General features: G+C 39.5%; 1 protein-coding gene across 2 annotated transcripts in view; it reads right to left on the bottom strand.

The window, feature by feature from the left end:
- USP32 (ubiquitin specific peptidase 32) overlaps positions 1–26252 on the bottom strand; it is a 223107-nt gene extending 196855 nt beyond the window's left edge. For both annotated transcript variants that reach the window (XM_059149812.1, XM_059149813.1), the window contains exon 1: positions 25991–26252. In XM_059149812.1, coding sequence (XP_059005795.1) covers positions 25991–26048 — 58 coding nt within the window. In that variant the 5' untranslated portion in view covers positions 26049–26252. The remainder of the gene's footprint in view (positions 1–25990) is intronic.
- Between the last annotated feature and the right edge of the window lie 212 nt (positions 26253–26464).

Here is a 26464-nt window from a genome sequence, read left to right as displayed (position 1 = left end):
TATCACACAGTTTGGTAAACTTCGATGTGGAAGAGAGTGTTTTATATTTAAGAAAATTTTTTTCAATTATATTGACCAGTAAGTCCTAGAATTCTTCACCTGATCATATTGTCAACATAAACATTTTAAAGCAGATGCCAATAAATAGCCTCATTTCTTCTGCTGCCCAAAATATTTTAAAACGCTGTTAAATAATGAAGTGAAAAAATTAAAAGAATTATTAAAGGATGCCTGGCTGGCTTAGTCAGTGGTGCATGCAAATCCTGACTATAAATCTGAGCTCAATGCTGGGCGAAGAGATTATTTAAAAAATAAAATCCGGGATGCCTGGGTGGCTCAGGGTTAAGCCTCTGCCTTCAGTTCAGGTTGTGTTCTCAGGGTCCTGGGATTGAGCCCCGCATCGGGCTCTCTGCTCAGCAGGGAGCTTGTGATTTCCCTCTCTTTCTCTGTCAAGTAAATAAATAAAATCTTAAAAAAAAAATTTTTAATTAAAATAAAATAAAATCCTAAAAAAAAAAAAAAAAGAGCTACTAGAGGCTTTACAAAACACTAATCTATTTTCATGAAACTACTGGTTACAAAATACACAAAAAGCATTTACATATTAATTTGAAAATTTAACTTTAAAAAAGTCACAAAAATTTTACAAGGAGACTTTAATCCCACTGGACTATCAAAAGAAATGGAACTTGTTTAAAAAAAAATGGAACTTGTTACATTGAAATGTAAAAGAAATACAGTCTTTCATAAAGAGGACTAAAAAGTGATGCTTTTTTTTGGTAATAAGAAAAATAGTTTTAAGCATAATTTATTATTTTAAATAATAAAGATATATAATGAAAATTACCTTCACCTTCACAACACAGAGATAAATCTGTTGATGTTTTGCAATATATCTGACCTCTGAACAACATGGGGTTTGGAGGCACCAACCCCACCTCCAGTGGAAAATCCATGTATACTTTTTTGACTCTTCCAAAACTTAACTACTAATAATGTATGCTGACCAGAAACCTTACCAATAACATAACGCCGACCAACACATATTTTGTATGTTATACATATTATATACCTTTTTATTTTTTTAAGATTTTACTTATTTGGGGTGTGTGGGGGGAGAATATGAGCAAGGGGAAGGGCAGAGGGAGAGGGAGAAGCAAACTCCCTGCTGAGCAGGGAGCCCAATGTGGGACTTGATCCCAAGACCCCATAATCATGACCTGAGCTAAAGGCAGACGCTTAACCTGCTGAGCCACCCAGGAGCCCCATATACCATATTCTTAAAATAAAGTCAGCTAGAGAAAAGGAAACATCATTAAGAACATTATAGAGAAAATATATACAGTACTACACTGTTATTTATTTTTTTAAAAATCCCAAGATTGGGGCGCCTGGGTGGCTCAGTGGGTTAAAGCATCTTCCTTCGGCTCAGGTCATGGTCTCGGGGTCCTGGGATCAAGCCCCACATCGGGCTCTCTGCTCGGCAGGGAGCCTGCTTCCTTCTCTGTCTCTGCCTGCTTGTGATCACTCTCTCTGTCAAATAAATAAATAAAATCCTTAAAAAATAATAATAATAATAAATAAATAAAAATCCCAGGATAAAACCTGTACAGTTGAAACCTGTGTGAAGGGTCAACTGTTTATTCTTCAAATTTGTTTTTCTTTAAACATATATATTTTTACAAAAATGACATCATACATTATTTCATGTTTTCTTCATTGTACCATATTGTGAACAGCTTTCCTTTTTTACTAGGTATATGATATTCACTGTATAGATACAGCAATTCATTTTACTAATCCGCTGGTGGACACCTAGACTATTCATAATTTTTTAAAAACTATAAACAATCGAACACAAATAGTTTTGAGGGGTGGCTGGCTGACTCTTGATCTCAGGGTCGTGAGTCAAGACCCACAATGGGTGTGGAGATTAATAAAAAATAAATAAACTTTAAAAACTTTAAAACTTTAAAAAAAGCTCTTTAAAATAAGTACAAAATTTGGTAAAAAGAGAGTATCTTTGTTAATTAGCTCCAAGGTAAGTAACAAATGAAAAACCTCTAACCTTACAAATCTACCTATGGAAACAAGGACGTCATACACTGTCTATACTAAAGGCAGTAAGCTCACAGAATTTTTGAAGTGTAATAAAGAAACTGAGGTTATATAGGTCAGTTTCACATCCTTTTCTCTACAAACTACAAACGCATTCCTACTTTCATCAAATCAAATCCTCACTAAAACGTATACTTTACAAACAATTAAGAGAAAGTAAGGCTAGTTCTTTTTAATTTAAAGGCAGTCCTTGCTTTGCATGGTTACCATATTCAAAATTTCAGCTTCTACAGTTTAATAACACATGCCCCCCAAAAACACAGTTCAAATTTCAGTCATCACATCAATACTAACTGTATATAATTTCAAAAAATACAAACTGCATGGCTGGTTCTTCAGTCCATGAATCCTTTTTTTTTTTTTTAAGATTTTATTTATTTATTTATTTGATAGATCACAAGTAGACAGAGAGGCAGGTAGAGAGAGAGAGAGAGGAGGAAGCAGGCTCCCCGCCAAGCAGAGCCCAATGTGGGGCTCGATTCCAGGACTCTGCAATCATGACCTGAGCCGAAGGGAGAGGCTTTAATCCACTGAGTCACCCAGGCGCCCCTCAGTCTATGAATCCCTATTTTAATAAAAGAGCAAATCCTGATGAGTAACCCATCATGCCACTTCTTTCAAAGCCTGTCTATAATTGGTTCCTACACAGCCGTTACTCAGTTCATATGCAGAGTAAAAAGGTGTAATTGCCATGTGATAAATCCAAGTTATATTTTATGAAAATGCATAATCAAAAAAGTAAACTAGCCAACAAAGGTAAACATGTAGCACAGAAATGAAAAGTGATAATGTTGAATTCCAATTAAATATAGAGATTTAGAAGAAATAGCTGACCATGGAAATGCTGACATTGCTACCTTTCAACAGATACTAGACAGGCATTCAGAGGAACTCAGTGAAAGATATCCCAGAGGAAGAAACACGGACAGAAAAAACAAAAAACCAAAAAACTTTTAGAGAGCTCACAGATACTTTCACAACACTGAAAACACAAAAGAGAAAATGTTGGATGCTAATCCAAACTTAGAATGACAAATACACCAAAGCATAGAAAAGATCCCACTCCATATTTTAAGGTATACAAGGCAAGCTTGAAACTACTCGACAGGTTTTTCCACAAAGCAATAAAACACTAGTTCTGATATTTTAAATTACACCATACTGCATAAATACTATCATTGGACATTTAAAGGAACATCCATAATGTACTGTAAATTATGTAACACAATGCCAGAATTTGCATTCTAGGACCATAAACATATGTACAAATCCATGAAGTGTATGAATAACAAACACTAAATTATCTCTTTGGCTAATGCTGTTTCTCCTTTTCCCTTTTTTATTTTATAAGATTTTATTCATTTATTTGACAGAGAGAGACAATGAGAGAGGGAACACAAGCAGGGAGAATGTGAGAGGGAGAAGCACGCCTCCCGCTGAGTAGGGAGCCCGATGCAGGGCTCGACAGGAGGACCCCGGGATCATGACCTAAGAGGCTTAACCAACTGAGCCACCCAGGCACCCCAAGATGTAAATGCAAAGCACAAAATGACAGAATGACAAAAAGTTCTACAGCAAAGTGAAAAAAAAAGTATGAATTTGACCTGTCATTTTTAATTTTCTGACAAATCTTTAATCTCTAAACTTAAATGGTAGGAGAGGATAATTCATATCTTTCAGTGTGTGTGTAACTGGAAAACAAGAGAATATGCATTGCATTTTTACTCAAGTCACTCAATTTTTTGCCAATTACTTTTTACTTTATAAAAAGTAACAACTTCTTGGGACACCTGGGTGGCTCAGTTGGTTAAGCAGCTGTCTTCGGCTCAGGTCCTGATCCCAGCGTCCTGGGATGGAGTCCCACATCGGGCTCCTTGCTCGGCAGGGAGCCTGCTTCTCCCTCTGCCTCTGCCTGCCATTCTGTCTGCCTGTGCTTGCTCTCTCCCTGATAAATAAATAAAATCTTTAAAAAAAAAAAAAAAGTAACAACTTCTAAAAGATAAAGAAAATTTAATTTCTTCCTTGCAGTACTCTAACTGCACTAAGCTACCATATATCTATAATGGCATTAATGTTTAACATAACAAAGTATTAATAACCAATTAAAGCCACTCAGTTAAACAGCATTCAAATATGGAAAAAATTTTCAGACTAACAGCATATCACAGCCTCTAGTCTAGAATAAAAGTTTTTCCAATACATGAAGTTACAAAAAGCCACTGCCAAAAGATAAAAACTTCTGGAAGAATTATTAGATAAATGACTGACAATCTCCATTAAAAAATGCATAGAACATTGCTGTAATAAAATTTTGATATGCAAAGGACTACATCTAAGGGACTACATAGCTAAAAAGAAACCTCTTACAGCCAGTATTTATCACCCCCTTAAACTTACCTATTAATGTATATATGTCCATTAAGAAATGTTAATTTTTCAGAACCTGCCCCCAGACAGTAAGTTGAAAAACTACAGGCAGACCTTTCTTTGAAAGAGTACCTACTAAAACAAAAGATTTTAAAACATACAAATGTCACTGTATCACTAAGTAGCAATCATAAAGTCTCTACTCCAGTAGCATATGTAACACATAAGCCTTAGGCCTCCACAGTAGTTGGGTTAACAAAGGTTCAATTTTTAGAATTCATGAAGACCAGGCACTTCTCTTAAGAGACTACTTGCTACTTGCTACTATTTGTGTATGTGTCCTCAGTAATAGAAGCCGATCTTTTTGATGTTCCTCAAAGAATAGGCTGACTTTTCACCATAGCTAAGATTCGATTATTAAACTGGCTCTCGAGACTCTGCTCGCATTACAGACAGCTTTTACAGACTGTTTGCTTTTTATTTATACATGAGCTGTGTGGATTACTTGGAAAATTATTTCTAAAGCATTATCTTTATTTGAGGAGGCAGGGGTCTTTTGGGTATAGAAAGTAGGGTTCTTTCTACTGTGGTTTTCTGCAACTGTGAAGTCAACCTTTCAGAGTTTTGGGGGTTTTATCTCTGCACAGTCTAAAACATTAAGTTCAAAACTACCTGATATCATGAAAATTAAAAACTTCTGAGCACCAAAAGACAGTATCAAGAATATGAAAAACATTCCACAGAAGGGAGAAAATAACTGCAAATCACCTAACTGATAAAGTATTAATATCCAGAGTACAAACGTAAGCTCATTTTATTGCACCTCACTTTTCTGCACTTTGCAGATACTGTGTTTTGTTTTTGTTTTTGTTTTTTTTTACAAATTGAAGGTTTTTCACAACTCTACTTGTGCCATTTTTTCACCAGCATGTGCTCATTTCATGTTTCTGTGTCATACTTGGTAATTTTCAAAAATTTTCAACTCTGTCATTATTATTATATTTGTTACGGTGCTCAATGATCAGTGATCCTTGATGTTACTATTGTAAGTATTTTGGGGCACCATAAACCATGCCCATGTAAGACAGCAAACTTAATTCATAAATGTTGTGTATGTTCTGATTGCTCCACCAGCTGGCAGCTCCCTGGTGTTTCTCCCTCTCCTTGGGTCTCCCTATTCTCTGAGAAATGATATTGAAATTAGGCCAATGAATAACCCTACAATAGCCTCAAGCGTTCAGGTGAAAGATCCCTACATCTCTCACTTTAAGTAAAAAACTAGAAATGGGGCACCTGGGTGACTCAGTGGATTAAGCCTCTGCCTTCAGCTTGGGTCCTGATCTCGGGGTCCTGGGATCAAGTCCCGCACTGGGCTCTCTGCTCAGCGGGGAGCCTGCTTCCCCCTCTGCCTGCCCCTCTGCCTACTTGTGATCCCTGTCTGTCAAATAAATAAATAAAATCTTTTAAAAAATAGAAATGATTAAATTTACTGATTAATTTTCAAAGGCATGTCAAAAGCTAAGACAGGCCAAAAGCCAGGCCTCTTGTGCCAGTTAGCCAAATGGTGAATGCAAATGAAAAGTTCTTGAAGGAAGTTAAAAGCACCATTCTAATGAACATACAAATGACAAGAAGGTGAAACAGTCTTACTGCTCATAGAAAGTTTTAGATCAAACCAGCCACAATATTCCCTTAAACCAACATCTAATCCAGAGTAAAGCTCTAATCTGTTCAATTCTATGAAGGCTGAAAGAAGTAAGGAAGCTGTAGACGAAAAGCTTCAGAGGTTGGTTTGTGAGGTTTAAGGAAAGAAGCCGTCGCATAACATAAAAGTGCAGGGTAAATGGGAGTCCTGGGTGGCTCAGTCGGTTAAGCGGCTGCCTTTGGCTCAGGTCATCATCCCAGGATCCTGGGATCTAGTCCTACATTGGGCTCCTTGCTCAGCAGGGAGCCTGCTTTTCTCTCTGCCTCTGCCCCGGACTCTGCGTGTCTGAACTCTGACTCTCTGAAAACTCTTGTGTTCTCCCTCTCTCTCTGACAAAAAAAATAAATAAAATCTTTAAAAAAAAAAAAAAAAAAGTGCAAGGTAAAGCAGCAAGTGCTGATGTAGAAGCTGCAGCCAGTCATCCAGAAGATCTAGCTAAGATAATGAAGGTGACTACACAACAAGATTTTCAATGCAGATGAAACATTATACCGAAAAAAGAGGTCATCTAGGACTTTCACAGCTAAAGAGAAGTCAATGCCTCACTTCAAAGCTTCAAAAGACAGGCTGCCTCTCTTGTTAGGGGCTAATGCAGGTGGGGACTTTAAGATGAAGTCAATGCTATTCTACCATTCCAAAAGTCCTAAGGTCCTTAAAAACTAAAGCTAAATCTATTGCCTGTTCTGTACAAATGGAACAAAGCCTGGATGACAACACATCTATTTACAAGATAGTTTACTGAATACTTCAGGCCCACTGTTGAGATCTTTTGCTCAGATAAAAAGATGCCTTTCAAAATATGGATGTTCACTGATAATGCACTTGGTCACCTAAGAGCACTGATGGAGATGGAGATTAATGTTGTTTCCATGACTGCTAACACAACATTCTGCATTCTGCAGCCCACACATCAAAAAGTAATTTCAACTTTCAAAATTTTTTCTTTAAGAAATACATTTCATGGGGCACCTGATCTTGGGGTCCTGAGTTTAAACCCCATGCTGGAGGCAGAGTTCACGTTATTTATTTATTTATTTAAAGGATCATTTATTTATTTATTTATTTGACAGACAGAGATCATAAGGCAGAGAGGCAGAGAGGCAGGTGGGGGCGGTGGGGGGGGGGGAAGCAGGCTCACCACCGAGCAGAGAGCCTGATAGAGGGCTCAATCCCAGGACCCCGGGACCATGACCTGAGCCAAAGGCAGAGGCTTTAACCTCCTGAGCCACCCAGGCGCCCCCAGAGTTTACTTTAAAAAATAAAAAACAGGGGCGTCTAGGTGGCTCAGTTGGTTTAGCATCTGACTCTTAACTTTGTCTCAGGTCACGTTCTCGGACTCATGAGATCAAGTCCTATGTCAGGCTCTGCATGCAAGGCATGAGGCCTGCTTAAGATTCTCTCTTCCTGGGGCGCCTGGGTGGCTCAGTGGGTTAAGCCACTGCCTTCGGCTCAGGTCATGATCTCAGGGTCCTGGGATCGAGTCCCGCATCGGGCTCTCTGCTCAGCAGGGAGCCTGCTTCTCTCTCTCTCTCTGCCTGCCTCTCCATCTACTTGTGATTTCTCTCTGTCAAATAAATAAATAAAATCTTTAAAAAAAAAAAAAAAAAAAAAAAAGATTCTCTCTTCCTCTGCCCCTTCCCCGCTCGTGCTCTTGCTCTAAAAAATAAAATAAAGAAAAAAAAATAAATTTTGTAAGACTATAGCTCCCACAGAAAGTGATTTCTCTGATGGATCTGGGCAGAGTAACTTAAAAGCCTTCTGGAAAGGATTCATCATTCTAGATGTTCTTAAGAACATTCAAGATTCACGGGAATGGGTCAAAATATCAACATTAACAGGAGTTTGGAAAAAGTTGATTCCAACCCTCATGGATGACTCTGAGGGGTTCAACAGTTTTAGCGGAGAAACTACAGATGTGGTGGAAACAGCAAGAGAACTAGAATCAGAAAAAAACCTGAAGATGTAACTGAATTGCTGCAATCTCATGACAGAAGTTTAACCAGTGAGAAGTTAATTTTTCTAATGAGCAAATAAAGTGGTCTCTTGAGATGGAATCTACTTCTCATAAAGATGCTGTGAAGGCCATTGACGGGTGCTGGCTAGCTCAGTCAGAAGAGCATGCCAACTCTTGACTTTGGGATCATGAATTCAAGTCCCACACTGGCTGTAGAGATTATTAAAAAAAATAATAAACTATTAAAAAAAAGATTGTTGAGGGGTCCCTGGGTGGCTCAGTGGGTTAAAGCTTCTGCCTTCGGCTCAGGTCATAGTCCTAGGGTCCTGGGATAGAGTCCCGCATCTCTGCCTGCCTCTGCCTACTTGTGATCTCTATCTGTCAAATAAATAAATAAATAAAATCTTACCAAAAAAACAAAAAAACTGTTGAAATGACAACACAAGATTTAGAATATAAACTTAGTTGATAAAGCAGCAGCAGGGTTCGAGAAGACTGACTTCTAATTTGAAAGTTCTACAGCAAATAAAATGCTATCAAACAGCATCACATGCTACAGAGAAATTGTTTTGTGAAAGGAAGACTCAATCAATGAGGCAAACTTCACTGTTTTAAGAAATTGCCACACCAACCCCAACCTTTAGCAACCACCAACCTGAACAATCACCAACAATCAACACCAAGGCAAGACCCTCCACCAGCAAAAAGATTCAGACTCACTGAAAGTTTGGATGATGGTTAGCATTTTTTAAAAATAAAGTGTTTGGGGAGCACCTGGATGGCTCAGTCAGTTAAACATCTGACTCTTGGTTTCAGCTCAGGTCATCATTTCATGGGTCATGGGATTGAGCCCCATGCTAGGCTCTACCCTCAGCGGGGAGTCTGCTTTAAGATTCTCTCCCCTGCCCTCTCCCCTACTCGCTCTCTCCAAAATAAAGAAATAAATCTTTTTTAAAAAAATGAATATTTTTTAAATTAAGGTATATATACTGCCTTTTTAGACCTAATGAATGCTCTTTCACACTTAAAAGACTACAATATAGTTGAAACATAACTTTTATATAATTGAGCACAGGAAAAAATGCTCAACATTACTAGCCATTAAGGAAACACAAATCAAAACTACAATGAGATACTATTTCACAACCACTAGGGTGGCTTAAATAAGAAAGATAACAACAAGTGCAGTCAAGGATGTGGAAAAATCATAACCCTTATACATGACTGGTAGTAGCATAAAAGAGTACAGCCACTTTGGAAAACAGCTTGGTAGTTCCTCAAACTGTGAAACATCAAGTTTCCATATGACCCAGCAATTCTACTCCTAGGTATACATTCAAAAGAACTGAAAGCAGAGACTCAGATCTTTGTACTTCAATATCCTTAGCAGCATTACTCACAACAGCAAAAAGGTGACAACAATCCAAATGTCCATTAACAGATGAATGAATAAACAAAATGTGGTATGTACACATTATTCAGGATAGAAGAAATGAAATTCTGCTACATGCTATAACATGGATGAACCCTGAAAACATTATGCTAAATGGAAAAAGACATGAAAGGATAAATACTGCATAATTCAACTGATATGAGGTACCTAAAGTAGGCAAATTCAGAGACAAAAAGTAGAATGGAGGTTACCAGGGATGGGGGGTGGGGAAGGGAAAACAGGGAGTTATTTAGGGGCTACACAATTTCTGTTTGGGATGATGAACAAGTTCTAAAAATGAATATTGGTGATGATTGTACAATGTTATGAATGTACTTAATGACACTGCATTATACAATTTAAAACAGTTTGGGGGGCGCCTGGGTGGCTCAGTGGGTTAAAGCCTCTGCCTTCGGCTCAGGTCATGATCTCAGGGTCCTGGGACCAAGTCCCGCATCGGGCTCTCTGCTTGGCGGGAAGCCTGCTTCCTCCTCTCTCTCTGCCTGCCTCTCTGTCTACTTGTGATTTCTGTCTGTCAAATAAATAAATAAAATCTTTTTAAAAAATAAATAAAGCAGTTTGGGGCGCCTGTCTGGCTCAGTCAGTACAGCATGCGACTCATGATCTCGGGGTTGTGAGTTCAAGCCCCAAACTGGGTACAGAGATTACTTAAAAGTAAAATCTTGGGGCGCCTGGGTGGCTCAATGGGTTAAAGCCTCTGCCTTCAGCTCAGGTCATGATCCCAGGATCCTGGGATCGAGCCCCACATCAGGCTCTGCTCAGCAGGGAGCTTGCTTCCCCCTCTCTCTGTCTCTGCCTGCCTCTTTGCCCACTTGTGATCTCTGTCTATCAAATAAATAAATAAAATCTAAAAAAAAAAATCACAATTTAGTGCAATTTTTGTTTTCTTTCTCATATATATGAGAAAAAACATTTGATAATATTAGAATCACAAGAGATACTGATAAATGATGTCATCCTGGGTGCATTCTCTAATCCTCAAAATAACACAGATACATAAGATGAGCAAAAGTCTCCTAAATTCCATCACAACTGACAATTGTCTAACTTCTAATAAATTCTTCTAGCACATACAGAACTGCCATGCTGTGCAGTTCTCTTGGACCTATTATTATAACTTTCAGTCACATTCATATTAACTTGCAAATTGGGAGTTTGAGATATGAGCCACATGTTAAATGTTCAGAAGAAAACATGAAAATGAAAGTTAAAGGATGTATTTTAAAAGAAAACTAAATAAGATAACTTGATTTTACAAAACAACATATCACAATTATATAAAGTCACCAATGACTATAACCATCTGGTTCTCTCCATCATCAAGCATATGCTGAATACCTATTTGAACTTAAAACAATGCAAAGTAGCGTAAAAAAAAAAAAACAAAAAAAAACCAGCATTAAAAAAAAAATGCAAAATGCAAAGTGATCAAAAAAAAAAAAGATTCCTCCTCAAGAAACTTAAAATCAGGGGCGCCTGGGTGGCTCAGAGGGTTGAGCCTCTGCCTTTGGTTCAGGTCATGGGGATCTCAGAGTCCTGGGATGGAGCCCTGCATTGGGCTCTCTGCTCAGCGGGGAGCCTGCTTCCCCAGCTCGCTGGCGCGCGCGCGCGCTCTCTCTCTCTCTCTCTCTCTCTCTCTGCCTGCCTCTCTGCCTACTTATGATCTCTGTCAAATAAATACATAAAAATCTTAAAAAAAAAAAAAAACTTTAAATCAAGTGGGGAGATTAAATTAATACACATTAAAAAAATTAACACATAAAACAATACCATATATATGCAAAAATATTCAAATACCAAGGATACAAACTAAGAGTCATAGGAATTCAAAGGAGATAAGTGCTCTATAGTCCAGGAATGCTCCAGAGAAGATCCAGGCAAAATCCAGAAGTCCAGGGGCGCCTGGGTGGCTCAGTGGTTAAGCAGCTGCCTCAGGTTCCTGGGATCGAGCCCCGCATCAGGCTCTCTGCTCAGTAGGGAGCCTGCTTCCTCCTCTCTCTCTGCGTGCCTCTCTACCTGCTTGTGATCTCTCTCTGTCAAATAAATAAATAAAATCTTAAAAAAAAAAAAAAAATCCAGAAGTCCAGAAAGATGAGTGAAATCAAATGAAAATGAACACTTTATAATCTAGCTTCATATTGCCCGCTCAATACCTTGTACAATATAAAAGTATCAGAATAGATGAAGGTAGAGGAATAAGTCACTCCACATAAGAGAAATCACAGAAATATGAAATGAAGCAAACCATCTGGCCCACATTTAAGAGATTAAAAAATTTTAAGTAGATGGGCACCTAGGTGGCTTAGTCAGTTAAGCACCGGACTCTTGATTTTGGCTGAGGCCATGATCTCAGGGTTGTAAGATCAAGCCCCACATCAGGCTCTGTGCTGGCCATGGGCTTGCTTGGGATTCTCATTCATTCTCTCTCTCTCTCTCTCTCTCTCCCCACCCCCTTCTCCACTCACACCCCCCTCAGGCACCTATGTGCACTCTTCCTCTGAAAAAAATAAAATAAAATAAGTAGAAGTACATATTAAATTACGTATATTATTTGAAAAAAGTTCCAAAATTGCATGGAATTCTGCCATGATTTTATCATGTCTTTCAATTCACACCAATAAGTATTTGCTATTTATGAAAAATTTGAGTGTTTCAAAACCAATCAAGTCAAGACTCACTTGCAAAATGTCGGCACTAAATTTAATCAAAGTTGCTAATTATAACAAATTACAAATCTATAAGTCATTGCCTATAAGACTGTGTTTCCTTTTTCCTTCATACTTTCTACTCAGTGCTTCATGGATTCAGGTAAATTTAGTTTAAGGCCAGCAGGTATTCCTTTTACCCAAATTTTAAATGTTTATATTCCTGGAACATTTGAAATATTATATAAGTGTCATGAAACAATGATAATTTATCCTGTAAAAATACAATTTACCAGATTTTTACTATTAATTCTATTCTGTCAGCTTTCTATCTATTCAAAGAGCACTAAGTTGTCCCATTCATTCAATCAACATTTTAATAAGCCCTACTAATTACCTTCTAGGCCGCAGAGTTATTCTCAAGATTTCAGAACTCACTTAAAGTAGATAGGCAATTAAACTAGCAGCTATAATGCAGCAAGATAACCACTATGATAAAAGTGTGTGACAGCAGAAAGGGGGAGGCAAAGTAGGAGTGATATCAGGGAAGACTACTTAGAGGACCTGATGCCTGGGCTTAGTTTTGATGGATGAGGATCCAGTGAGGCAGACAGTTCGGGGATCAGGACACATGTCAATTCATCAATAAGCATGTATTTCATGTCAGCCACTACACCAGCTTCTGAAAAAAAAATAATACACTTGGGGCGCCTGGGTGGCTCAGTCATTAAGCATCTGCCTTCAGCTCGGGTCATGATCCCAGGATCCGGGGATCAAGCCCTGCATCAGGCTCCCTCAGCAGGGAGCCTGCTTCTCCCTCCCCTACTCCCCCTGCTTGTGTTCCCTCTCCCACTGTGTCTCTCTCTGTCAAATAAATAAAATCTTTTAAAAAAATAAAAAAAATAAGGGGCACCTGGGTGGCTCAGTGGGTTCAACCCTCTGTCTTTGGCTTGGGACATGATCCTGAGATCCAACCCCGCATCAGGCTCTCTGCTCAGCAGGGGGCCTGCTTTACCGTGTCTCTCTCTCTCTCTGCCTGCCTCTCTGCCTACATGTGATCTGTCAAATAAATAAATAAAATCTTTAAAAAATAATAATAGGGGCACCTGGGTGGCTCAGAGGGTTAAAGCCTCTGCCTTAGGCTCAGGTCATGATCCTAGGGTCCTGGGATCGAGCCCCACATTGGGCTCTCTGCTCGGCAGGGACCCTGCTTCCTCACCTCTCTCTCTCTGCCTGCCTCTCTGCCCACTTGTGATCTCTGTCTGTCAAATAAATTTTTAAAAATTAAAAAATAATAAAATTTAAAAATTAAAAAAATAACACACTTGCCCTAATTTCAAGACACTAGTAATCTTTTCAGGACCTTACTTGATAAAAGAAAAGGCTTAAAATTTGGTCTTAAAAATGATTTCACATCTCATTTTTTAAAAAATGATTTCACCAAGCACACACAAAGTAAATATTCTATTATTTTATTTATACAGGATTTATTATTTATATTACTAGGTGAAACTAATCTATAAGGACAGAAGTCCAAACAGTGGTTACCTCTGAAGGGCAGTATCAACCTGGAGAGGGTAAGAGAAAGCCTACTGGAGTGATGGAAATGTTCTCTATCTTGGTTTTGCATGGTGGTTGCTTGGGTATATAGCTAAAGTTTCATCAAGCTATATAGCAACATTTGTGCACTTTAGTGAATGTAAGTAATAAAGGAAGGTATTTCAAGGATCTGGGAAGCAGCATTTCAAAGGCACAGACTGTTCAGGCAGAAGCCAAATCAGAGAAACTACCAGGGTTTCCCAACACTAAAGACTGACTTCAAACTACAGGGTGTTGGGTACTTTCCACTGATGAGCATTTGAATAAAATGAAGACATGTATTTCAGAAAGGTTATTCTGGTGGATATATAAAGAATGGATTGTGAAGGCAGGAGACCAGTAATAGTCCAAAAAAACAGGTGAAGGCCTTTTCTAAGGCAATGACTTTAAAGATGGAGAAGAAACAAAAGATAATAAGGTAGCATCAAAGGGATACTGTGATAGATTAAATATGAACAGAAAAAAGAAGAGCCTCAAATGATAACCAAGTTTCTGGCTTAGGCCTGTGGGTAAATCACATATAGGCACATCATACTGCTTACACAATATATAAGCAGATCTGTAGAAAAATAAGTTGCATTTAGTTTGGGACTCTATTGAAATATTAAAAAATATGCTCCACTCAAAGTGAAACATTTTTCTAGAACATGTTATTTATTGCCAAGTGTTCACTCAGTTGATATCCTATTTCTTTCATTATTTAAATATATTTGCTTGGCGGGCACCTGGGTGGTTCAGTCAGTTAAATATATTTGCTTGGCAATCTTCTGTCAACTTCAATTTATATTTATGTGGTACCAGTGATGTGACAATAAAAAAATGCTTCTACCGGGCACCTGGGTGGCTCAGTGGGTTAAGCTGCTGCCTTCGGCTCGGGTCATGATCTCAGGGTCCTGGGATCGAGAGAGAGAGGAGGAAGCAGACTCCCCGCTGAGCAGAGAGCCCGATGCAGGACTCGATCCCAGGACCCTGGGATCATGACCCTAGCCAAAGGCAACAGCTCAACCCACTGAGCCACCCAGGCGCCCCACAAAGAATAACTTCTGATCTATAAAACTCCACACAGTGAAAGATTTCATTTATGGATGCTTGCATAAACTAAAGAATCTCTGAACCAAATTTATTAATCGAACAACTGTTCTAATCCCACCACAGCTTCCTACTACAGCTGCTCACCAATGGATTCCAAAACCAACTTTAAAACAGAGCCAAAGATGACACAATAACATTTTAATACAACTAACAATTTTTAAAGACAAAAGATGCATTTAAATATATGTACATACATAGAAAAATATGAGTTTAAGCTTCAACGCATATACCCATGAGTATACGAACGTTTATCAAGAATAAAGTTTTCTCGGGGCGCCTGGGTGGCTCAGTGGGTTAAGCCGCTGCCTTCGGCTCAGGTCATGATCTCGGGGTCCTGGGATCGAGCCCCGTGTCGGGCTCTCTGCTCAGCAGGGAGCCTGCTTCCTCCTCTCTCTCTCTGCCTGCCTCTCTGCCTACTTGATCTCTCTCTGTCAAATATATAAATAAAAAAATCTTTAAAAAAAAAAAAAAAAAAAAAAAAAAAAAAAAAAAAAAAAAAAGAATAAAGTTTTCTCTAAAAGTTTAATCTGTATTGAGTATTGTATTGAGTAGCTAATATAAGGCAAACAACATGCAGTTGCTAGAAACACAGCAGTGAACAAAACAGACATGCCCCCGCCCTCATGGAATTTTACAGCCTAATGGCACATGGATCAGGAAAACTGCATTCTAAAGCAAGGTTTCTAACCAATCATGCGAGGAATAAATTTAGTTTCTACCTCAGTTTCTAACCGACCATGCAAGGAATCTGCCCTAAGGCTTATATTAAGACCCACATGACTGGAGATCAAGTATAAGAATTACTAAAAAGGAACTTTCAAATAACTTGGTAAAAAACATGGAGAGCCTCTTGGAAACTGAGCAGAACAGAGATAGAAGAATTAAAGTAAGAAAGTACCAGCTCAAGAATAAAGGTCTTAAAGCTTTACCTCCCATGCACCCTTCTTCAGGAAGCTACCAGAGGATGAATTCCATCAAAGTAACACCATAAGTCAAGAAAGGAAACAAGGAATAAAGAAAACAAGAGATCCAACACAGAACAGTGAAGGAAACCTTCAGGATAATGGTGAAATAAGGACAATAGGTACAGACTGGAGCAGGCCAAAAGGCTCCAAGATAATTTTCCAATATAATGAACTGAGTGAACATCTGATATACATTAACATATGGACAGATTTTGGGTGCATGAGTGGCTTAGTCGGTTAAGCAGCTGCCTTCAGCTCAGGTCATGATCCCAGGATCCTGGGACTGAGCCCCATGCTGGGCTTCCTGCTCAGAGGGAGCTTGCTTCTCCCTCTCCTCCCCCTACTCATGCTCTCTCACACTACCTCTATCTTTCCCTCAAATAAAATCTCTCTTAAAAAAAAAAAAACATAAAAACAAAAAAATACACATATGGATAGATTTAACAACTGGACTGGAACTTTTGGGGTTGAATTACAGTAAATAGAAACCAAGCAAATAAAATAGGAGGCAATTATTGCAGGAAATATTTAGGAGAAAATCAAGTATACAGGAAAGGAAAAGTAATCCTAGTAACTGCTTAGCTGTGAAAAGCATTTATAAAGACCTAAATTATGTAAACACTGAAAAATAACCAAAATTTTAAAATACATATATCAGGGCACCTGGGTGGCTCAGCCAGTTCAGGATCTGCCTTTGGCTCAGGTTATGATCCCAGAGCCCGAGGAAGGAGTCCTGCATTGGGCTCCTTTTTCAGCGGGGATCCTGCTTCTCCCTCTGCTGCTTCCCCTGTTTGTGTTTGTGTTCTCTCTCTCTCTGACAAATAAGTAATAAAATCTTAACACACACACGCACGCATACACACACCAAGATGAGGAAATGGGACTATAGAAAGATCATGTGTGTGTATTTGGAGGACAGGCAGCAGTGAAATTAAGAGCTAAATCCTAATCTTTAATAGTAGGATGCAATTAAATAGTCCTTAAATGGAAAAAAAAATATCACCATAAATATATTATTTGGAGATATAATGTAAAGACCAAATTAATAAATTTAAAATATTAAAAGTATTGGACAGTTAAGCAGAGGAAAACTGGCAAGGGAGAGAAGAAAACAGTACTACTCTTCCTAACAAACTCTGTAGAACCACTCGATTCTGAAGTATGCACATATATCACTGTCATAAAAGTCTTTTAAAACTAAAAGACTAAGAAAAGAAGGTGGGAGGGAGGAACACTAGCCATGGAAATATAAGACAAAAAGAACCTTGGGCCCTCCCAAAAAAGTAAAATTTTATTTATTTATTCTTTAGTGGGCTCTATGCCCAATGTGGGGCTCGAGCTCAGGACCTCAAGTTCAAAAGTCACATGTTCTACCAACTGAATCATCCAGGCACCTCTAAAATTCATTTTTAAATCACCTGGACTACTTAGAACCACTGAGAGCACTCTATGTTGATGTGAATTTTATTCTCAGCTTCCAAAGTAACACTGTACAACATTTTAAGCAAAAAAGTTTGTAACTTTAACCTTGCATTTGGCAGTAGACACTACTTGTCATCACAGATGAAAAGCACATGAAAGTCACTGTGTAAATATAAATCATTTCATAGGCAAAATTATTAAATATTATATTGTACCAAAAGACATTCTCAAGTGTTCATGAACATAATACTTAATGCCATACTAGTCTCTTAATGTCTACTCAGGAATTTAATTAGCTATCTAAACTTCAATATCTGAACAGACAAAATTACATACTATACTTAAGGCTCTTACATTTTTAACTATCATTCAGAACATATAGTACAGGGCGCCTGGGTGGCTCAGTGGGTTAAGCCGCTGCCTTCGGCTCAGGTCATGATCTCAGGGTCCTGGGATCGAGTCCCGCATCGGGCTCTCTGCTCAGCAGGGAGCCTGCTTCCTTCTCTCTCTCTCTGCCTGCCTCTCAGTGTACTTGTAATTTCTCTCTGTCAAATAAATAAATGAAATCTTTAAAAAAAAAAAAAAAAAAAAAAAAAACAGAACATATAGTACAGTTTTTTAAGTTGATTAAAGGAAAAGAAATCTTGGGATCAATACATCGCTTAGTTTACTCAGTCCCTATCAGTACTCGATCCTTCACCTCCAACCTTACAAACATTATGCAATTCTCCACATCTTCTAACATTTATATATTTATACCTTCACACAGCCATCCAATATTTACTTAGCACTTAAAATATACCCAGCACTGCATCTATCCTGGCAGTGGAGATTCACCCTCATGTCTGACAATAAACATGTTAATTACATATTATGATAAAGACTTTGAATGAACCATACAGAACAGTACAACACTGACAGCCCACAGCGTATAAGATAATAAGAGAAGGCCTCACTGAGGCCATCAGAGCTCATACTTTAGGTATGACGAATGAGCCAGACCTGTGAAAATCTGAAGGCAGCCTTTCCAGGCTGAGAGGAAAGGAGTAACAGGATCTGATTTTAATTTCAGGACTACACTGGCTGCTGTGTGAAACCAGAAAAGCACGGCAAAGTAGCTTAGCAAGAGATGATGGCAGCTGGGACTAGAGTAGTTGCAGGGAAGATGAAGAGAAGTAAAAAGACTGGACGGGATACCAAATTAACAGGACTAGATGACAGACTCAAACTGGGGATAAGATAGGTCAGATGGTGAAAGAAGTGGAAAAACTGAGGATGTCCAGAGACTCTCGGTTTTAGCAACTGATACAATAATGGTACCATTTACTATGGTGGAAAAAAGACCAGGGGAGGACTTTGACAGAAGGATCCTTTTCCTAACAGATCTCTTTAGAGTCTTTCATGAGTCATTAGAAAAACCTTAAATAAAAGCCTTTTCCCTCAAGGGCTACAATACCGAAACAATCTAACTTCTTTATGGAAATGAAAGAGAAGCTGGAAAATTTCTCTGTAAAACTTCATTTTTTTTTTTTTAGATTTTATTTATTTATTTGACAGAGAGAGAGAGTTCAAGCAGGGGGAACAACAGGCAGAGAAAGAGGGAGAAGCAGGTCCCCTGCTGAGCAGAGAGCCCACGAAGGGCTCCATCCCAGGACACCAAGATAAGGAGCTGAGCCCGAGGCAGACATGTAACTGACTAAGCCATCCATGTGCCCCTGTAAAACTTCGCTTTAGCACAGTTTCCTTTTAATGCAGTCCAGTATCAAGGACTCCAAGAACCATGTTATAGCAAGGTCTTGATGTATCAATTTTTCTGATTCTTGTTTACAAGACAGTGATAAACTTGATATTTCCCTGAGATAAAAAGAGCCTTATGTTGGGGCACCTGGGTGGCTCAGTGGGGTAAACCTCTGCCTTTGGCTCAGGTCATGATCTCAGGGTCCTGGGATTGAGCCCGGGATTGGGGCTCTCTGCCTGCCTCTAACCTACTTGTGATCTCTCTCTGTCAAATAAACAAATAAAATCTTAAAAAAAAAAAAAAAAATCCTTATGTTAACACTAAATCCATAATACTGAAGGGTGTTAAAAGAACGCCTTCATCTTTGAATAGACAGGTCTTCTAATAGATAGATCTCTGATTTTAACAGTAAATCTAAAACTACTAGTTTTATCAGGCTTTTGTCAGTAATTAACTATGCACCTTTGACTTCCAAGAGATCTTTATTATTAGATAAGAGCAACAAGAATTAATAGCATACAGAAAGAGGCGGCATGGCTCAATTTATTTATTTTTTTAAAAGTAGATTTTGGGGTGCCTGAGTGGCTCATGGCTCAGTTGGTTAAGCAACTCTCTCTCTTTTTTTTTTTTTCTTAAGATTTTATTTATTTATTTGACAGAGACCACAAGTAGGCAGAGAAGCAGAGGAGGAAGCAGGCTCCCCACCAGGCAGAGAGCCTCATGTGGGGCTCGATCCCAGGACCCTGGGATCATGCAACTTTCTTCAGCTCAGGTCATGATCCCAGGATCCTAGAATTGAGCTGTGCATCAGACTCCCTGATCAGTGGGGAACCTGCTTCTCCCTCTCCCTCTGCTGCTCTGCCTGCTTGTGCTCTCTCACTCTGTCAAATAAATAAATAAAATCTTAAAAAAAAAAAAAAGTAGATTTTGAGGGCACTTGGGTGGCTCAGTCGTTGGGCATCTGCCATCAGCTTGGGTCATGATCCCAGGGTCCTGGGATCAAGGCCCACACGGGCTCCCTGCTCAGCAAGAAGCCTGCTTCTTGCTCTCCCTCTCCCCTTGCTCTCGCTGTCTCTGACAAATAAATAAATAAAATCTTAAAAGTAAATAAAATAAAATAAAAGCAGATATCGAGGGACACCTGGGAGGCTCAGTTGGTTAAGCATCTGCCTTTAGCACAGGTCATGATCCCAGAGTCCTGGGATGAAGTCCTGCATCAGGCTCCTTGCTCTGTGGGGAGCCTGCTTCTCCTTTGGCCAGCTTCTCCCCTTGCTTGTGCTCTTTTTCTCTCTCTGTCAAATAAATAAATAAAATCTTTAAAAGCAGATTCTGCTTATTTATTTATTTAAGTAATCTACACCCAACGTGGGCTTCAAACTCACAACCCCAAGATCAAGAAGCACTGCTATTAGGACTGAGCTAGCCAGGTACCCTTAGATTGGCTCAATTTAAACACATTTATCATGAAGCCCAAAGGGTAAAAGCTGAACCATAAACAACCCCTGATTAGAGAAGCCATGCTTTCTGGATATGGTATGAACATTACCCAGTTCTACTGAAGTCTTCTCAGTACCATTACCAGACCATCAACCATTTAATTGGAGTACAGGTGACATGCAATATATTAAATTTTATATGTTTTGACAACTATACACGTTACAAAATACTCACCATGATTGGGATAGTTAGCATCTGCCACCATACAAAGCTATTACAATATTATTGACTATATTCTCTGTGCTGTACTTTCCATCCATATGACTTAATTATTTTATAACTGGAGTTTGTACCTCTTAATCTCCTTCACCTAGTTCACCCATTCCCCCACCCTTCTCCTCTCTGGCAACCACTAATTTGTTCTCTATATTTATGAGCCTGTTGCTCTTTGTTGCTATTGGTTTATTCATTTGTTTTGTTTTTTTAGGTTCCATGTAAATGATATCATATTGTATTTACCTTTATCTGATTTGTTTCATTTAGCAAAATTCCCTCTAGTCTCCGTGTTGTCCCAAATCAAACCACAAACTTTTAATTCATAAATAAAATCCCTCCACCTCTGCAGCTACTTGACCTCAAAGCTTCTAATCCAGCTCTCAGCATTAACCTCTAGTACTTCAAATCCAAAAACGGATTTCCTACAGTCACAGAAAGAATAATAATCACTTCTCTAACTTTTCCTGGGACCCACCATATAATCAAGTGCCAAAAATCTTCTCCTTCTCCTAAGAAAACACCTAGCAATTGTTTGGTCACCACATTCCCAACTCTCCGTACTTAATACATCTTTCTGGAAACAACCCTGAATGCTGTCACTGTGAGGTCTCCCTAACCACGCACAAAGACAAACAATGAACAAGAAAACACAAACAACAGCTGTTCAGTTTGGTAAATGGGGAGGTCATTAACCATGAAGTGATGTCACCTCATTCCGCTCATCCTCCCCAAATCCAGGGTTCATTGGTATATTTATCTCCTCTTTGTCATGGACACTTTACATGGAGTGTTGAACTGAGGATTCTGAAGAATAGCGCCTGTGTAATTACTTAGGTGACTACATATAAGTAGACTAACTTAAAGCTGTCCTATTTTTCTCCTTTACATATAATAACAGCTCGTTAGGTATACTTGCAAATGGCTTAACCTAAACCTGTAATTCCACCCTAATGCAAGAGAGCTCACTGGTAAATTTAATAAATTCAGACAAAGGCAAATAAGTGCTTTAATAAGAGAGAACAGTGCATCCCAGAAGGTAACAAGTGTGAAATTAAATTTTCAGTTATACAATGATATATTATGCTAAGCCAACTAACATCACATCATAGGCAGTATAATATCAGGGAAATTTTAATATTAATATTATGAAAATTGGTGAATAAAATATTGGTTGGGGAGTTAATGTTTTAGAGCATATGAGGGCTGGTGAATAATAAGCAAAATGCAAAGTACTGGAATCTTCAACTATTACAAAATTATTCCACTAGCAAAGACAACAACCTTTAAGTGATGAAGAAATTAAATTCTTTAACATACAATTATTGAACACATACTACGAAATGCATAGTGTTAGGTACTTTCAGGCCAATACACCAGCACACACTCTACATCCCTATAGCACTTTCTTCTAAAGCACTGTAGTATTCAGCATACTATATGTTAATCATTCATAAATAATATATATATATACTACTTTTTGAAAATACTGTCCATATCAAATATACACAAAATAGAACTTTAAAAAGACGTTTTACTATTTCATTCCCACTAACCAGACTATATGCTCCTAGAGAGGGTCTCAGTCGTCTTTGTTTCTTCAGTGCCTAAGTCACAGGCCGCGCTCAGTAAAAATTTGCTGAATGAATGAGCAATGGAGCTCTCAAAAAACGTGAAACCACAGCATAATTTCTGACATGATATATTTCATCACCCAACCACTTAGTCTAATATAAGTGCCAAATTCCTCTTAAAGGGATTAGAGAAAATTCACCCACTTTATTAACACAGTTTAAAAGCTAAGGACAATTTTAATTCAGCCAATTCTTGGGGCGGAGAGGGGGGAAGCCTTATAATTCTGTTTCCAGAATGATGAAAAGGAGAGAGGAGCAGGAAGAAAGAATAAAGAAGTGGAGATGTTTTTTTAAGGTTTCTTGGAGTTCCGAAATACTCTAAACTGCAATTCATCTTTCATTCAATGTTTTTTCTAATGCTATGTTCCAAACATTTAGAATATATTTTTAGGAATACACTAGCCACAAACTCAGATGCAAGAGGAAGTGAAGAGAAGAACATAGCTACTACATTCTCAGTACTCATGAAATATAGTAGATACAATTCAGAACATACAGGCAATCTAAACAACGGTCAAGCCTTCAAGGAACAGCCTATTTGTGTTCTATTCAAGACTAGATAGAGGCCAAAAATAAAAGCTACCACGAATACATCTACCTTAAAAAAATTTTTAAAGTAAAATTTTTAAAAATTTTTAAGGTATGCTTTCAGAAAACTATGAATGTTTATATAACTGACATACAGTCTAGCTAAAACAGCAGGCTAAACCAATCTTCCTAATTTCTAGAGCTTCTGTAATGCAAATGAGAAGTCAGGGCCTTCACTTAGGTCCAGTGAGCCTTATCTATCATTAACATAACACTCCATTCCCAAGGCCCCATTTTAGAAGATAAACTGCCTGCAATTCCATGTTTGTTTGCAGCAATATACAGTTGGCTCTTTTTTAAATACTACCTAACTATGGTTAGGCATTATTTAATGCTCAATAATTTTAACTAAAGCCAAGCGGGTAGGTATTTCAGTAGCTTATCAAGCTTGCTTTGTATGTGTATTGTGATTCATGAAACCTATAGTATATTGTCCAATCCTCCCCCTACCTCCACCCCCAATCACCTTACAAGGAAGACTTTAAGGACAGAGGTTTCCACACCTATTTAGATTCTTCACGTGCCCCTCAAAGTTCCCAAACCATTTTTTAGCTCTATCAAAAGCTTTAAAAATTCTTACTATAATCTTAGTAAAAGAAATTCTGTAGTAGGAGCGCTTGGGTGGCTCAGTTGGCTAAGCCTCTGCCTTTTTGGCTCAGGCCATGATCCCAGGGTCCAAGCGATGGAGCCCCAAGTCAGACTCCCTGCTCCCAAGGACATCTGCTTCTCCCTCTCCCTCTGCCCCTTCCCCATCTCGTGCTCTCTCGCAGTCTAATAAATAAAATCTGAAAAAAAAAAAAAAAAAAGGAAAGAAGTTCTACAATAAAACCTAACACTTGGGGCGCCTGGGTGGCTTAGTCAGTTAAGCATCTGTCTCCAGCTTGGGTCATGATCTGAGTCCTGCTCAGTGTGGAGTCTGCTTCTCCCTCTCCCTCTCTGCCTCTAACCCTCCCCACCCCCACTCATATGCATGCTCTCTCAATAAATAAATAAATATATTTAAAAATAAAGTCTAACATTCCCTACAGTAAACAGTATGTTCAAAAGAATTATCACTTTTTTAAAAAGCTCCTGGTTTACATTTAGAAATGCTATTAACATGCTTCTCTCTTTTGCTTTTCTTTTCCTCTGAAGCAAAACTAATAAAACATAAATTTATACAAACGATAGTTTTAAAAGGTTTTAACAAATACCTTTGCTACCTTTTCAAATATTCATTTTAAAATTCAACAGGCAAACACTTCATAATAAACTGAACACATACCTTCAATCAAATCAGTTTAAAATGCACCAACTATTCACTTATATTTACAAAGGTACTAAAATCTTAAGTTTGATATGAGAGTAAGCAAGGTAGAGCTTAATAAAAGTTGAATTTTAGAATCCCTTTAATGTCAACTACATTACCCTCAAAGTTAAGAAACTGAACACTTCTGAACCATAAAGCTATACACCAGTTTGACTGATGTCCTCTTTCATGCCATGTAAGCCATTGCCTAACTGAGGCCAGACCTGTCAGGCTCAACAGCATCCCGGAAATGACTAGCCTACTAGAGCTGGAAACACATCAAGAATTTGGAATATTTCTCCAATGGAGAAATATTGGAATATTGAGAAAAAAGTTCAAGGGAGATTGTCCATTAAGAACAATCATTACAGTGTTCGGCAGAAAAAAGAAAGAAGCAGCATATTTTTGTTATTCTGGCCAGGTCACAATGAATACACCTAAATTCTGTATCTATTTTCCAGTGGTGTCCCTCTGCATTTATCTTTTTTCCCACATATGGACAGAGTTAACTACTAAATCCTCACTTTGAATGCCTGTCTTTTAGTCCAATTTTTATTTTGTATCCTTAGCTACTGACACCATCACCTGAAGCATGGCTGGTTTCTTGATTTAGAAACCTGTTAACAATAATGCCAAGCATCCAACCTGCTTAAATGTTTCACTTCTTACCAAGAATAGCCATTAAATGTCGAAAAGATACAAGCATACACACACACACACCACACACACACAACTCAATTCCCAGTCATGAAAAATTAAGTCACATTCCGACCATAAACTGTGCAATAGACACTTCCAGTTAGCGTGTGCTTTAGTGATCACGGACAGCTGTTATCAAGAGTAAGTGGTAGGGGGTTGGGGCTGTTAACAACACACTGCATCAGAGCCAATAAGCAGCAGGCTAGGACTGGCAGCAAGGCCGGTCTCTAAAGGGAGCTATAACACAATATCAGAATGCTGGATTTCCGAATGCCATTTTGCGAGGAGGAGGGGGTGAGAACTGGAGATCAAGTGCAATGTAAGGCTCTGGCCAACGTCTAAGGACATGAAACCTAAGACAAGGTCTTGTGGCAACACCAGCTGCCCAGTCTCATCTCACCTCAAATACCACTTAATTTCAGGTCCTTCTCATCCAAGTCAGTCGCTCAAAGGGTGAGGGGGTGGCAGAAGTGGGTGATGATAGCCCCCCTAGAGACTGGCAAAGGCCCCTCGGAAAAGGCGGAGACTCCACAATTGGAAGGGGCTTCCAGCGGCAAAAAGAGAAGGCTTTGCACCTGCCTCCCCTCTCCCTTCCAACCAAGGCTGTTGGGTACGAGCTTAGAATGTTGTCGGGTTTTATGAAGGAGTGATATGAGAAAATGGCAGTAAAGGATGAGAGGGGCTGGAAGGGCTGGTGCCACCCAAGAAAGGGGAGAGAGGACTTCCCTGGACACATCCAGGATAACAACGCCACCAAACAGCACGGGCATTTCCCTTCCAGCACCAGATACCCCTCTCTCTGGGAATGCTCCCCCTTCCATACGGTCCCAATTCCCAAACACTGCTCCCACCCGACCCTTCTCCCCAGTAATATTCCCCATCGCTGGCCTTCTTTCCCTTCCGCCTCTGGCACCCCACGCCCTCAACCTCTCCTCCCCTTCCCCGGTCACCCACCCCCGGGACAGCCCGTCGCTGGCCTCCCCCGCAGCTCGCCCAGACCCCTCCCCCCTCACCTCTCCTCAGCGCCTCCTCGTAGCTGAGGAATCCGATCCGTGACTCCTTGGCGCCCATGCTCCCCTCATCCCCTCGGCCGGGGGTCGGAGCCTGATCTCGCCCCCACCCCCCTCCCGCCCACGACTCGGCGTCCCTGGGTGACGGTGTCCGCGTCCCCCAGCCCCCTCCTCCCCCCACACTAACAAGTGAGGCTTCTGCCCCGGCAGCTCCTCCCGGCCGCCGCCACCTACTCCATGCCGAATCACGTGACCCGCTCCCACCCCGCCCCCTTCCCCTCCCTCCTACTCCGCCCTTCTCCTCTCTCCTCCCTTCCCTTTCCTCCTCACGCCCTCTTCCCTCCCCCCTCCCCCCTCCCACCGGCCCCGCCGAGGGTCACCTGACCCGAGGCCGGGGATTGTTCCGGGTAATGGCCGCCAAGGGCCACACACACCGCCCCGCCCCACGCTCTCCGCGCGCAGGAGCGTAGGGGAGGG

The sequence above is a fragment of the Mustela lutreola genome, chromosome 15 (genome assembly GCF_030435805.1).
Source record: "Mustela lutreola isolate mMusLut2 chromosome 15, mMusLut2.pri, whole genome shotgun sequence".
NCBI classification, from domain to species: Eukaryota; Metazoa; Chordata; class Mammalia; order Carnivora; family Mustelidae; genus Mustela; species Mustela lutreola.
The sequence above is the reverse complement of the archived record's forward strand: the minus strand, read 5'-3'. Positions and strand labels throughout refer to the sequence as shown.